General features: G+C 34.0%; 1 protein-coding gene across 3 annotated transcripts in view; it reads right to left on the bottom strand.

Annotated features, from left to right (window-relative positions):
* Positions 1-16801, bottom strand: part of LOC126826913 (uncharacterized) — a 90416-nt gene that overhangs the window by 15224 nt on the left and 58391 nt on the right. For 2 of the 3 annotated variants that reach the window (XM_050556044.2, XM_050556046.2), the window contains 6 exons: positions 14463-14553; positions 10343-10436; positions 3325-3485; positions 1658-1768; positions 1081-1260; positions 256-461 (listed from right to left, as the gene is read on the bottom strand). In XM_050556044.2, the coding sequence (XP_050412001.1) occupies positions 256-461; positions 1081-1260; positions 1658-1768; positions 3325-3485; positions 10343-10436; positions 14463-14553 (843 nt within the window). The remainder of the gene's footprint in view (positions 1-255; positions 462-1080; positions 1261-1657; positions 1769-3324; positions 3486-10342; positions 10437-14462; positions 14554-16801) is intronic. The other variant, XM_056102606.1, reaches the window with a different exon arrangement.

Genomic DNA, 16801 nt, shown 5'->3' with positions numbered 1-16801 from the left:
ATTAACATTTGTCCCGTCACGATAGGCTTAATCTAAATAGAGACTTTGATCCACATAATAGTTTATACAAATTTATGGAGGTCAGACACTATATAAATGATGATATACATGACATTTTATTAAACATGTTTCGTAAATCTGAATAAATGAAATGGGGTTTTACGTCCGACTTTTCTGCTCCAACCGGGATAATGAAGACGGTTGTCAATGTGAAGTAAAGATTTTCCATGCTAATTAAATTCTACCTATACATACCTAGAGATATTCTGATTGAAATATTAGTCTCTGTATATTGTGTAGACATGACAGAAACTGGTTGGTTTAACTCTGTAGGTGGAAATGCTTCAACTGTTACCCTGCCTTTCAGAAAAACCGAGAACCGGTTCTGGTTATAGTACAATTTCTGGTGATCGGCTGGGATGTCCGTGTAATATGCCACACGATCCTTGAATTCGGCCAAACTTTGAAAGACATATTATGCATATACATTAGATGTCGAAAAGAATTAGAACTAAATTACCTAAAACTGATTTAATATACCAATTCTCTCCCTTAGTAAATTATATCATGTGTAAAACTTACGGCTCCTTACTTTTACTGTAAAAAGCGTTATTGTATAGTTTATGGTTTTCACCCAAGTCTTTCGTACCGTCCTTGGTGTATGTTGTTAAAACAAATAGAAAGGTTGTCTCCCCTTGTCTTACAATATTTATATGCACAAAAAAGCTACGTTGACTTCTTCTTTTCGGTCTGTTGGGATGTATGCAAAGGCCTGTTTTGTCCACAAAATAGAATAAACTGTCTTCCCAAACAGAATCACTGACATATGATGTAGACTTATAGGATAGGGTTATCCAACTTCATGTTACGAAAATTTAATAAAAAATATTGCCAATAGAAAAATAAAGGGGAATTAACCATTTATAAAATGACAGAAAGTTCTTTAGTAGAAAGAAAAATTAAAAACTTATAATTTATTTGTTGCAGCATGCCAAATAGAGAAATCTCGTTAAAAACATTAAGGCTTTGTGCTCAAGTCGAGCTAAGTAAGTTAAGGGGAAACAACTTTGTTTTAAATACCTTTTAGACGGGTCCATATAAAGCTGATGAATGGCCATATCATCACAATGGAGAATGAAGATGCATTTTAACTTTAAAACACGCGTGACACGATTCTTGTAGGTATTAAAGTTCCATTGAAATTTACGATCAGATTCCATTAATCCAACTAAAATGGGGTTAATGTGAGTTCGCAGATCACTGAAACAATAAGGGGGTTCACTTTTTATCCAAACAAATAAATAAATTAGCAACAGCTCCTATATGTATGTAGGCCTAGTTGATATCCATGGGAAATAACTATTGTAAACTACAAAATAGAGTAGGCCAAAGAACACTTAATTTCAAAGTGAGATACCTAATTCGACATTTTACCACTTCTGCCCGCCCACCTTTGCGAACGCCCAATTTCACCACTAAGGTCACGGGTCGCCAACAAACGATAAAATAAAGTTTTACCATGCTGGTAATGGCCTAGTTTCTACGAATTGGTGTTACTTTATTCGCAATTCCAAAAGTACTATTTATAACTTCATGAATAATTATATACAGGGCCCTATGAACTAAGGTTAATAAAACATACACAAGAAAACGTTACCTAGTCATATTACAGTGTGTGGGGATAGATCTCTGCCATATGATGTCGCCACCAGCTATGTATTGTGAACCCGATATAACACCCCGGGGTTTACTGAAGGTCATTTCATACCTAAAATAAAAGAGATTTTTTTTGTTCTTATTCGTCCAGCTGGACTAGTGACGAGCTGTCTTTCTTTGGTTGTATGGCCCTGCTTACTACAATCATCCAGGGACGAAGGCAACCATTAATCCTTCTACATAAAAATATATAAAGAAGAAAGCTGTTCGGACCACCTGGTATAATCATACAGGATGCATTGTAAAACTGCTTGGTTAAATACTTGTTAATTCTAATTTTTCGGGTTCCTATTTAAAAACCACTTATATAAATTCATAGGTAACTTTAATCTCCTTTCTAAATATTAAAGATAGTTAACTTTTGTCTAATACCAGTTATTTCGCAGTATAGATTTACACGCAGACCTGCACCTTAAATTAGTTAGTATAACGAACCATCTCCCTTTAAATTCGAACTGCCAACTGCCAACATAAACGCCGAGTCTTCACTGTATGCCTGGCCCCACATGCTGATTGGCATTTTCGCGCAACGGGATAATTACAATAAAATATCCAAGTTGCCTGCTAACAGATATCCAAATTATTTCCTTAATTTAGGATTTCATTTTGTTGCGGATTCCGCGGTGGCAACTGACAAATAACTGCTGACCGACTTATCAGCCAATAAAATCGCATTTTGAATTCTTCTTTGTAAAGTGGTATGTTTTTAACGTTATAAAATCATTAATGGTTGTGAAAATAGAGTAATCATTATCGTTTATAAGAATAACGTCATGCTTAGTTTGTATGAAACCGAAAAGTCTTAAATGTTGTCGTTCTTGTCTTTTGAGGTATGGTATTGGCAAATGGCATACTATAATTTGATAAATTGCAGGTAAAGGTAAAGTTGCACTACACTTTTGATTAGGAACGCCTGACTGTGCCATCGCCTGCTTGGTCCATGCGCGGGCGTATTTGCGCATAGACCATGCAGGCGATGGCTTTATTCGCTGCCTCACTAAGAACTAGTATATTGACAATGCACAACACGCCATTTTTTTCTGGATTCAATTTGAGGTAGTATTATCGCATAAAGAGAAAAACATAATTATTGCTTACAGCTGTGTGGCATGGTATAATATTCATGTAATATTATATGCCTACTTCATATTACTCCATATTGCATCATATTACGATATTAATCAACAGCACGCACTCAGTTTTATGATATTAGAAAGAAACACACAATTATATGATACAAATGTAGAACACTTTATGCTGTGTCATTTAAAGATTATACATTATAATATTAAATATATACATTATATATTAATATATACATTATATATTAAATATATACATTGTATATTAAATATATACATTATATATTAAATATATACATTATATATTAAATATATATTTTTGTATACACCATTACTGGCTCTGTACAAGGCGTATTTTTATTAAGAGAACATAAATACATATCATACTTAATAAAAATACGTCTTGTGCAGGGCCAGTATTATATAAAAATCATACTTCAGTTATGCAATATTTAAATTATATATTTAATATATAAATATATAACTTAGATATCAAATATGTATACAGGTGTTTAAATCTACTAACATTGTTCGTCTATCGTTCCTGGCACCTTGATATGGTTTATACGGCATGTCACCGGTTATAGCTTGGTACAGTGTACAACCTAAAGACCACATATCTACTGTGTAGTTAAAAGTAATGTCAGCTTCCCTATTGATGAAGGCTTTCTGGTACATGGCCGGATGCTGAAAGAAATAAAATGTAGATAATATAATTTAAAATATGGAATATTAAATTTCGAAATCGTATATACGACGAGAAATAAATTATTTTAGAATATTTAAATTTGAAAAAGTAAAGCTGCATCCATGGTTAGATGTTGAAAAAAAGTTTTTGTCATAATATAATTTATAGTTAGTGTTCTTGGAAATATAATTTCTTGATTTAAAAATTCAATATTAAATTTAAAAATTTGGTCTATTGTTCAATGCCTTGTGTAAATCCTTGACACCGTCTTATAACACCATCTAGTTTATAAATGCAATATATGTATAAATCCGGGATATATAGCTATTGCATAGACGATTAGTATTAACTAGTATACTATGAATAGACATTTAATATAATAAACGGTAAGAATTATCTCCCTTAAATATTTGCCTAGCAATGTTGGTCTACTTTCTGAGGACGTAAAAGCGACAATCTAATATAATATAATAAACGGTAAGAATTATCTCCCTTAAATATTTGCCTAGCAATGTTGGTCTACCTTCTGAGGACGTAAAAGCGACAATCTAATATAATATAATAAACGGTAAGAATTATCTCCCTTAAATATTTGCCTAGCAATGTTGGTCTACTTTCTGAGGACGTAAAAGCGACAATCTAATATAATATAATAAACGGTAAGAATTATCTCCCTTAAATATTTGCCTAGCAATGTTGGTCTACTTTCTGAGGACGTATAAGCGACAATCTAATAAAATAATAATGTTAAAACCATTATATTTACCACGTCATTGAAATAAACACAACGGATTACAAACGTTAGTGAATACAATAAATGATAAAAACCCATTGGAGTTCCCTGAATAATAACGCCTTGCAATTGCATTGGCGCAATAGAGCCATTACCTATGAATACAATTCACTGAAAGGTGGTGTATGGCGTCATTATTCCATTATATTCTACATATCTATTTTTCGTATTTGAACAAATGTATTGTAATCGACTCCGTTTAGACTGTAGTTTTATTCATGTTTTACACACTGGGAAGTGGATGGGCGATAAAAAATATTAAAAAATCTGTATACAATACACTGTAATCCTGTAATAAAATAGTGTTCCATAGAAAATGTTTTAGTATGTTTCAATATCTACAATGATTATTTTATTGGGTATAGAAGTAAAGGAAACGTGAGATGGGATATTCCAGATTTCACAATTTTAAAGGAAAAAAGACGGCTTTAAAGGGTGTCTGGCTCTATTCTTCGGAACCTTAAAAGAGACGAAAATGGGTCTCAAAGCACATATTATTGTAATATAAACGTATATAATATAAAGTGATCGATATTCATTTTTTAAAAATTGTATTGTAATTTGTAATCTATTATAAAATACACGAACAATTAAATTGAACGACGGTCGTTTACGTCTGTTTAGTCCATTCTACACCTATTTAAAATTATTATCTTGTCGTTCGTTAATCCGCCATTACTAATTGCTTCCGCATTGTCTTGTCGGATATATTTTTCTTTGTTCATTACAAATGGCGCACGAAAACATAGAATACACCACTCGTGTACTGATTATAAAATGTGTCTTACATATTAGATATTTTCTCTGCAAGATCACAACACCAATATTGATTGAAATGAACAAATATTGAATTCTTATTGGTTTTTTTTAATTATGGAAAATATTGAGTTATAGGTTTCGCCCCCTTTAACAAATCCACTTTTAGAAATAACCACTAGAGATAAGCCATTTCCTGTTGCGCAACATTTAAAGGGGTATTATTATCTTTTTTACCTAGAAAACTAATGTTATTAATTTCATGTTCCATATAATATCCAATCTAATCAAATACAGATCTATATTTCTGTTCATGTTTTTTAATATTTCAATGGCCTCCACTAAATGAAGTTGTAATTTTGAACAACGAATAACGAAACGAAATGATCTGAGATTTAATCCGATTGTGTAATATCCTTTCTGGGCTAACCCTAAACCAGCATTATTATCCTAAATCGCCTTAACCGCCAAGGAAAGAATTTCCCTTTAAATTATAACAAAGGATAACATTTCACAATCATATTTCAACATAATATCCATTGACACTGAGTAAATGGGCATATTTTTGTTAAAACTGATGTTTCTAAGGGCAATAATCAAGTGTGTATAGGCGAGTAGGGACAGATTTGAGTTTCATTAACGCAAATACTTCAGGCTATTGGGGAATATTTAATTAAGTTTTTGAGGCGTAACCCCGCAATCGCAGGTGTGACCTGGTGTTAACAAACAATGTAGATAACGTAAATGTGAAATCGGAAATCGAATTCTGTCTTATGGTTTGGATTGTTCGTACTTGGTTTTATTTTATCCCCATGTATGTTTACTCTTGTTGCCATTAAACAATCTAATTGGACAGTCTGAACATTACTCGGCCAAAAGTTTAAAAGGAGTTGATAACCAGTAGCATATATGTACCCCCCTCCACCCGCTTTAACATTTTGATCGGTTTTATGGTTAATTTGTATTCATAGGATGATGCCATTTCCTTTACTGTCTTGGTTCATTGGACCAACCTTCAAGACTTGCGAAGCGAGATATTCGAAGATTCGGCGTAAATATCCTCTTGAAACATTTTTTTTTACGTTATTTTACTTTCAAAGAGTACCATATTGCAAAGGAACCGGGCCATTGCAAGAAGCTGCACCATTGCTGCGACAATACCGTATATAGGCTAATATTGTTAATGTTACGTGTTTGTATTAACTTTAACTCTATAATTAGATGGAATGGGGTTAACGTCTCGTCGTTTTAAAAACATACGGTTATATTTTCGATGGTCATGTATGCAATGGAAGGTTGGGGGGGGGGGGGGCAGACAGTTTTATATGCACACGCACGTCAATGTATTATACTTGTTGAATGTTGAACATGTAGTCTGTTATAATCTTTAATAAAGAAAGTGTCACGTTAACAATTTTTGTGTTTGGCTACATGTAATATAAAAAGGCCGTGTCATTTGAACTTTAGGCAATCGATCACTTATTGATATCAATTATTGCGAAATATCTCTGTGATATTTCATAAAGTTTTCTTCATATCGCAATATGATTGAAATCATTTGTAATATGTAATACGTTGACAGCAAACATATTTTCTTTAAAGTTCTGAATACGTATAAAATTTAAGCTCCAAAATATAGAGGAATGGTGTATTTACCTTGTCTCAAAATTTCAGCTCAAAATATTGAGTTGTTTGGACGTGAACGTCAAAATTCCTTACCCGGACACGTAACCCTTTTAAGATTTTGGGTCAATTTTTTTGTTGGGTGACCTGGTAATCAACCCCGTTCCTTTAGAGGTCTCTACAATGAGTGACCCATGTGCTGTACTTGATAACGAAAGGTAAATTTCACCCACACATTATTTTTATAAAATAAAAGTCTGGTTTTATCCAGACTGCATAATACAGCTTGGGACACTGGTTTCCATTTCCAGATAAAGACTGGCGGGTTTAGGTTGCTTGAACGTATCACATATGTTGAGTTAGTTGCTCGGCCCTAAGGTAGAGAATTTTAAGGGATTTTAACACAAAATTAAGCAGTTTAATTCTCCAAAATATTATCGGGATTGACCCTTTAAAGAAGATATTTTAACAAAAATACATGCTATATCATATCCTTTACGGACCCTCTATACCGAAACCTAGATCCTGTTTTTTTTATACCAAACATACATTACAAATCCTTTATTTCAAAACATAGATCCTATTCTGTCACGTTTCTTTTTGTATAGATTTTTATAACATATCGGGTTCTATATGCAAGGACATGTTCACTGAATATACTCAAAGAACCGAAAATAAATTTAGACAGGTATATACATGTACAAAAAATGGTTTAGCCGAGACTTGTCTTTAGAAAAACTTTATACTGTTTTATCATGAATAGACTATAATTAACTTCGTTACTCAAACCAATATTTGTGATGTCTTTGAATCATTAAGACAGGTTAATTTACTACCGCGGGATTTGAAAGACCCCGATGTATAAAGTGTGTTATTTATGCAAGTCATGGATTCAATCCCCATGCTTATACTTCATACTGCGCAGGATCACCATTCTAATTTCATGGGTTTACTATGAAATTTATTGAAAAATGCAATCTTCTATATTACATCAAAGCTTGCTGGGTAAGTACGTCATGTGTACAATCCCTAGGCTGTACGCGTGGATGGATTTTCTCTGGGATTTATAAAATCAAAAAATATAATCTTCTTAAAACATTTGAATAATCCCTTTTGGTTTCCTGCTTTATCTATTATTTAAATATTTTATTGGGCTTATGTCATCTTCTTCGTGCTGTTGCTTCAAAAATGCACATTAACTGTTCAGAATCCGCTTAAACAGGAAACACGTGGTTTAATTATTACCTCCCATGAAGAAGATTTCCACTATCCGAATCTCAGGCTGACAACCATACCATTTTGCCCTGTCATATATTTAATAATATCCACCTTTTAAAGGGGATATATTACTATATGTGTGTAATCATTTTATTATATTGTCGCTTTTATATATAACTCTCTTTATTCCACATCGACACTTCAGTCAGATTTGAATATTTCTATATTCTGATGAGTTAATCGAATTGGATATTTGAGAGGAATTGCGACATTTATGATATTGATTACTACATTATTTTGGAATTAACTCTAATTTTCCTGTAATAAAAATCAAGTAAAATCAAACAAAATTAATCTTGTAACTAGACACAATATTTATGACGAAACTAAATGTTAGATTTATATTACATCGCATTCAAAATAACACCAAACTACTTAAAGCTTGTGTAACAGCATCAGTTTAATTGAGAAGTTGATTGATTAAACAACAAATCAAATGTCTGAATAATTAAAGCGTTCGATTGGCTGGATGAGCGGGGGTCCACCTAGTGGGGCAAACGACAGAAAAATAATACGGAACGAAATGTTCGTATATCATTAATTAGAATGAAATAAACACAAGACAGCTAATTGTTATATTTTAAACTAAACCATCTTATATGTTTTGCCCATATGGCATCACTGGGACGTACAGACCGTTATATGAGTTTTTATAAAACGTGCTGTCATCTGATTACCATATTGCGCACACAGTCTGGTGTGGAGTCGTAGTCATGGTTCCACTTATCGAAAATCGAATGCATTACAAAATATTATACGAATATATACGCAATGACATAGGTTAGGGTGGGGGTGGGTAGGGGGGGGGGTTGCTCTTCCCTAACTTGGTTACCAATGACGAATGACCCCCCCCCCCCCTTTGAAGTTAAATTATGCCCGAATAAATAATTTGGGTCGATAATGTTTGGAATTTAATTTGCAAATATACACCTGTTGGGACAGATGTTCATATAACTAACGAGTATTTGTTGTGTGACTCTATGATAACCTTCAAAGTAAATCAACGCCTTTATTTGACAAGTGACTTTTATTGAAGTTATGATAAAAGCTTTTCCTTGTTGAAATCAATTACAGTGAGGTCACGGTCTTCAATTAATCACAAGTTGGAAAAACCAATGAGTTAATGCTTCCCATTCGATAGTTGGTTTGAAATAGGCGCGCATTCAGTTTTGTAATCTTTGGAGGTTTTACAGTTTCTGCGCATATGTAGTATTTCAGAATATAGAGCTGTAGCTTACAGCTGTCCGAAATTACATTTTGGTTTCGAGGATTTGGTAATATGATATCACCACTACCCAATACACTTGTTGACGCCTAGGCATTAATCTCCCATTAATATCTTATTCCCACCCGAAATAGTGTACAGTACAAATGATGGAATTTTTATGTAGTTCGAAGTCCCAGAAAATAAGGGTTTGAATTATGTGCATATCGGAAGAGTAAGAGTAAGGCTATTGAAAATCGGTTATAATCCAACATCGGTCAGATCAGATTAAAATCAGAAAGTGTAGTTTTTATTTGAATTCGCTGCCCAGGCATCCTCATTTATGATATCTTTAGTTCGTTTTACAAAATTGATGAAATCAAATGTGTTTTGGAGATATTCTGTTGATATACATTCATCAATTCCCCTTTTTCGAGATTCAAGTCTGAATGACGAAAAACGAGTAGCACGTTTCGCCAATATATAAAAAAACCCCAAAAAAACCAAAACAAACAAACAAACAAACAAAAAAAACCCCAAGAAAATGTAGTTTTATGTGAATCTACTGCTCAGACATCCTCATTTATGATATCTTTAGTTCATTTTTGAAAACCGATTTCTTCAAATGTGTTTCAGGGGCGGATCCAAAGGGGGGTTTTGGGGGTCGACCCCCCTCCCACTGCTCAGCTACATAATTGTTTTTTTTGTAAATCAACACTTTTTATGAGAAAAGTTTCTGGGCCGTTTGCTTTGTCCTTTATCGTCAGATGTAGGACAGGATGGGCACTCAAAGCACGAGATAATGATATAGACATTCTGTTATATCACAATTAATGCTTTGCATCCATGAAATTGAATCACAATGTCATTGTATTAATTCATAATAAAAATTGACGTCAAACGAGGTGTTGAATTTCTCTGTTTGAAAAGCTCAATGTGTATGTATATATATACGCCAAAATGACGTAAGAGACCGTGCAGGAGGGAGGGGGGGGGATACATTGTCTCAGGAACCTTGCAAACCCCCTCCTGCAAAAATTCCTGGATCCACTCCCTGTGTTTTGGAGACATTCTGTAGAAAAAGTGGTAGCCAGAACGATGGATTGAGTAACTCAGGTTGAACCAGTCTAGAACATAATTAAACAAGTCAGATACTTCTAGGACATTTTTTTTTACAAAAATTTGAAGTAATATATATCTACCAAATATTCCTCAGTTCCTGCTAATGACATGAACTCTTCTGTATTTCCAGATAAGATGCGACTTGCACCAAAATCTGAAAGTTTATACACCGACCTGAAAATTTAATAATAATGAAGATTTGTAGAGCCTTCTAAATTATCTCTTCTAAATTTGTATGTTTAATGAATTCTGAAAAAAAAAGCAGTCACAACAACCGTTCAGCAAATTATTCAAAGCAATTAATTCTAAGGTACGTAATGTGTTTGTACGGAATGTGTTTGCTTTGTAACCGCGACGAACAACCACCTCAATACCTGGCTCTAAGTTCACAAAGCATTCTCAGACTTAAGTTAAGAATTTACTCAACTTGCAATCACTGTTTATGAGAACTATCTTTGATCCAGAAACACAAAACTTTGCACATAGTTTCTTATTGATGTATTTGATACATTAAAAAAACAAATGTTTTACAAAGGGCTGTAGTTTAGTTAAAATAAGGCGAACAATTTTGAGTAAATTCTTAACTTAAGTCTGAGAATGCTTTGTGAACTTGGGGCCAGGATTTTTAAACTTTATTCTTCCAAATTACGATCGTAACTTTTGGTATATTGTCTCTTTTAAGGGTTGCTTAGCTCAAGCTAGGTGTTTATATTTGTTTAAAATTCCGACCTCTTTGAACTGGTGAAAAGAAACTATTTAATTATTGTTGTCAGAAATAACCGTAAATACTTAAAAGGTAGGTGGGGTAGTGGGGCGGAGATTAAATAATAGATTACCGAAAGGTAATAGTGTTTTGGCCTGCTATTTCCATTATTTAAAAATAAATTATGCGAGATTAGATAAAGAGCTGATTAAATAATAGATTACCGAAAGGTAATAGTGTTTTGGCCTGCTATTTCCATTATTTAAAAATAAATTATGCGAGATTAGATAAAGAGCTGACAGTTCTCACTATAATGGTTAAAAACTAAATAATGTAAAGCGAATTTACTGAAAATTTCAGTCAAATTGATCCACTCTGAACCGAGATTTTAGCGATTGAATTTTCGGCCTAGCCTCGATCATTACTAAAGTAGGTACGATAAAAAACATAGTTTCGATTATCCATTTCATGATTAAATCAAGAATGAAAGTGGAGCAGCAAATGGTATCCTAATCCAGAAAACATCACAGGCTAGCATTGACATCGAGGGTTGATTATGGCCTGGATAAGTTAATTAATGTCTAATTAATAATTTAGATAACATTTCAAGCCTAAAGAAAGACCCGCATTAGGCAGATTTAGCTCTTGCATAATGTATGTTTAAACGACATCAATAGCAGCATACAGAAAAGGATAATGACATTTATGGGAAAATTATACATTAAAATTAATTCCAGGAAGTTCAATCTTATGGGCGACCAGTATATTAGAATATAACATGCGATCAAACATTTATTCAGAATGACTGCTATTGAAATAGCTTATGACAGGTCTGTTATGTACGAGACTTCTGTGGGTTTATAAACAGATCAGTGAATTTGCAGTTTACAATTACCAACTCAGAACACGCTACAGTGGATCTCAATGAGCCCAAAATAAACATAGTTTTATCCATAATGTAATTTAAATTTAATAAGCTTCTTGGTTTATCTAAAGCGATCTTTATATTTAAATTGAACTTTAACAATCTCGAGACAACAAATGAATGAGGAAGATAAAATAATTATTAAACAACAGGGAAGATAAACGTGGGGAATATTTAGGTAAATAACGGAGATACCACCCTTTAAAATACAAAATAGTTTTACTTCTTGTATAGAATATTCAATTCCTCGTATGACAAAGTGATATTTAAAGAATGTACGGCGCTTATTTAATCATGCTCAAAAAGCTACATTCACCAACAGAATCATCTGAAATTTGACCCCCCCCCCCCGACCACCAGTACTGGATTTAGATAAAAAGAGGCTATTCAACTTATGAGTACCTTCTCCCCTATCTTCACGACTAGAGAAAGATGAAAAAGGGTATTAAATACAATTGTGCAAAGACGAGGCTGATGACGGATGTTTAAGACTACAGTGTGAGTAAGAAAGGAGGCTTATGAGACAGTATCAAAAACAAATTAAACATCTTGGCGCCTTGGGCAAGCCTATAGGTAAATCAAAAACTGATACTCCCGATGTTACTTAGTACATGTATATATTATCAATGTCCAAAAAAGTTGATACATTACGTAGACGACATACTACCACCTAGCCTAAAGGGCATTTATATTCAAATAACATTTGACAAAAGTGAATTAGCTCGCAACACCTGCATCTACTGAAATAGCACAAACATTCGGTAACCAGAGAAATATAGAACCAATGTGATAGACTTAGTAATGATTAGCTGCGATATAAAGGTTGTACGCATTACAGCCCATTGTGACAAAGCGATGGAATGGGGACACGCTACCCGAACGTGAATTAAATGGGGTTTAGCGTCCTACCGATCTGCCCCGACTGAGCTAATGAAGACGGACATACGACATACAGTGTGCTACGAGAGAAATTCCAACTGTTAGGGGTTCTTTTTCGTACACGACTATACGTTGTCCCCTGCCAGGCCCTCCGTTCTGCACCACTGACAAGGGGGGAACCACGCTGGAAACTCCCGATGAATTTTGTCGGCCAACACCGTTATCAAACACGGTACCTCTGTGACACTATCCGGGACACGGATCTCCAGAAAACGGACTTTGAAACAATGGTGACACTTATCCAGTCAGGACTTCCACCTTGTGTATAAAACTTCAATGGTCAATTAACTCTTGAGCAGTGTTTTTTTTAATTTTTTTGATAAATATGCTTATATATCTTTATGACATCCATAATTCAAAGGTTTTATACAGGAAACTACACCTCTGTGTTTTGTGCAAAAGTTACACTTTTCTTTCTAAGTCTCCATGATGATCTCTATCACTGCCTTTAAGAATCCCGGACTCTCAACCGAGTCGGCTGTACGCCCCTCTAGGAACCCCAATGATGCTGGGAAACTTAATCCCGCTCTTTTTTATAAAGAGGATAAGTGCATGGCGCATGAGTCAAAGACTCACCCCTGGGAAATTGGCCAGGTACTTGCTTTATATAATATTTGATAGGTCAGAAAAACAGAAGCTGCCTTGGATTTAAACACCCTGTTCTAATATGAGCAAAAGAAGGAGGAGGGGCGGGTGAAGGGTGTCCACTTTTCTAAAGCATGGGATACCATACTTGGATTACTAGGTTATGATGTCATTGCCTAAATCTACCTTTCACCCATTTGTCTAACGACTTTGAATTTTGCGTATGCAAATCAAACGTTAACCTTTACATATATATACAGATGCGAGTATGACTTAAATCGGCGCCGCATTGGTACAAGTTGTTAAGGCGAATAATGGAGAGGAGGTTGAGCGACACAAATTAACGCATACTCAATGCATTTGGTCAACCATCGACAACGAGGCAGTGAATTGGACGGGACGCTTGCGCGGGTTGCTAGTTTCTAAAAGCTTGGAAGGCATACAAGAAGTTTCGTATTGCTCCAATGTTAAGACGGGTATAGTCTTAACGAAAGACAGGTACAAGTAAATTCCAGTACTAGGTCCGGTTAGTGTAGACGATTTGCTAATAGGTCTAGACTTACTAATGAGGAAAAACTGTTCACTGTTAATAACAGGTAATACTAATAGGTAAAGAACGTTAGTAACGTAATGGGCTCTAAAATTATTAATTACTCTAGGTGATAAGTAGTAATTAATAACGATAATTTATATTAAAGGGACAGACTAAGCTGTATAATGTTAATATTTATTCGGTTAAAAGTAAGTAGAATTAAGGACTAATACAGGTGTATTCACAATAAAGGAATAAAAGTTTAATTTTACATAAGAGTAAGGGTACGAAAAGGATTAAGATATACCAGTATGATACAAGAAGGTAGATAGTGATCTTGAGATGATCTGCTGTTTGATTATGGTTAAAACTGTAAACGTGATTAGTAACTGTTTTGTGTCTTGTTCTCCATCATGATCACAAAAAGAAACTGATAAGACCCGTTCTTTTGCAGGGGAAAACTCGACAATAGAATTATCGGGATACCAGAGGGAAATTTTAAAAAATAGAACTTACTTTCCTTCCTGCGTAATATTTCTGAGAATATTACCCGGCTTGATATCACGATGAATACAACCATGTTGACGTAGATGTTCTAAACCACTAGCTGAAATTATTTGTTGCATACAAGATATTGTCTTTAATAGAAAACAAACACACACTATTTTCATAGAAACTAAATTTTTAATAGACATCAGGTTTTAATTGTAGTCATGTAATACACAATTTGTGTTTAATACACATCAGTTACGTAATACACAATTGGTGTTTTAATTGACAACATATATTTAATAAACCATTGGTGTTTAATAGACAACATATATTTAATAATGAAATGAAATGGGGTTTAACAGCCTGGTATTCTGCACCAACTGGGTTAATGAAGACGGGCTTATACTCCACACAGTGTGCTATGGGAACAGCGACAATACAGTATACTATTTTTTCGAATTCTGCCAAGTGTTACTTTACGCGCATGACAATGTTTACACGGGGCTCCGGTCCTTCTTTCGATCTGAATTAATATACGCTGTCCCTTGCCAGGGCCAATGTCTGGCACCCTGACAGGGTGGAAGAAATCCAAGTTTCAATAAGTTAAAGAGAACCTTTAAAGTGAATTATTTATGAAAACTTTTAATTGATTACATTTTTGATTCATGTTTAACCGTTAAAATTTCCTTTAGAAATATATACTTTTATTGTCACGTTTATTATCACGTCTATCGTCTCTATTCAAATTACGTTTTATTAATTCATTTACCTTTTGTATATGTTTTATTATTGATATTCTCTATGTTATGTATCTCTGTAAATACGTCACATAGGAAATTTCCACGATATCAGTTCAGTAACTTATTAGTATTATTATTGCATTAATTACAAACCAGTGGTTTTATATATACATTATATATTATTAATTGTAGTGACACATTGTCACTTTCTATAACGCCGTTGTGTCATACTGAACTTTAGTTCTACATTTAAAGGACTACTAGCACGTGGGTGTATGATCTGAATGCGATTCATTGTAGTGTCATCCCTGTGGTTTTACGATTGCCCCTATTGAGTCCACGATCAGCTACGTGCATATACATTCGGATCCGTTTCCATACGATTAACACGATTGCTACGATTGACCTCAATATATAATAAGATCTGATAGAATCACCACGATTACTCCACGATTAAAACCACGATTTCAATGGTAGCACAAATCGTGATAGGATCACCACGATTAATCCACGATTAAAACCACGATTTCAATGGTAGCACAAATCGTGATAATCGGAATCTAGCATTAAATGACAAACGGTTAATATGTGATTTATGAAACCACATTGTTGGGCGCCATATTTCAATTTTATTTCACAACAATACGACGAAAGGAGTAGTCATAGATTTCCCACGGGATATGTTGATAAGTGTGGTTTGAAGTATGGGAATGAAACATCAAAATGTGAAGAAATAGGTCAATTAATATCTTAAAGAATTTCTATACAGAACATTGAATGGGTCAGAAATATGCGTAATCGGTCAGGTACAGAGATGAATATACTTGTCACTTATTTTGAAAAAATAATTAAATAACAAGCGTGCAAATATTCATACGCCGGTCATGACGTTGGAATTTTGACCAAATTTAAAGACAGCATTCCAATGAAAAAATACAACACAGTTGGACTAGTAGAAGGGATCTTAAGAACCTTTCACTTAGAAATAATTAAAGCTAAAATATTATCAGAGACTGCATTTTTTTTAAGACTAGCCCGTACATAAATGTTTTGTCCCAATATAAACAAATAGGTAGGCGTAGAAGGTATGCTATCTCTATGGTGCAGCTGTTCTACATGTAATAATAGTGTACAAAGATTATAAAGAATATCTTTGTTACGAAAATGGGAATGGCAGCAACATGACAATTGTACATTGTCGTCTGCAGTTAATGTCGAGTTCATTTCCTGTGTGGTATGATTAGAAAGTAGTATATGGTATGTTTTAGTTATATTTCAGATTTCGTACTCTCTATTACAGAGAAATATCACTATAAGAATACATTTTATATCTATTAAACCGCATATAAACAAAACAAGACGGGTATACTACCCCCACCCCCACCCAGACCCGGACACACACACTCACCCTACATATTCATCCACCATTTAAACCTAATTATGAGTTCTAACTTGAAAACATCCCCCTCTAATCACATTAATTGTAACTTCTACGATCAAAACTCTTACGTTAAATTGCTAATAATATAGAAATACGAACTGAACGCCATTATATGGTTGTTCTCAAGTAGGAAACTCGTAATTAAGGTATAAATACGATATCGCTAGAACGAAATAAAAATC

The sequence above is a fragment of the Patella vulgata genome, chromosome 7 (assembly GCF_932274485.2).
Source record: "Patella vulgata chromosome 7, xgPatVulg1.2, whole genome shotgun sequence".
Taxonomy (NCBI): Eukaryota; Metazoa; Mollusca; class Gastropoda; family Patellidae; genus Patella; species Patella vulgata.
This window is presented reverse-complemented; position numbering and strand designations above follow the sequence as displayed.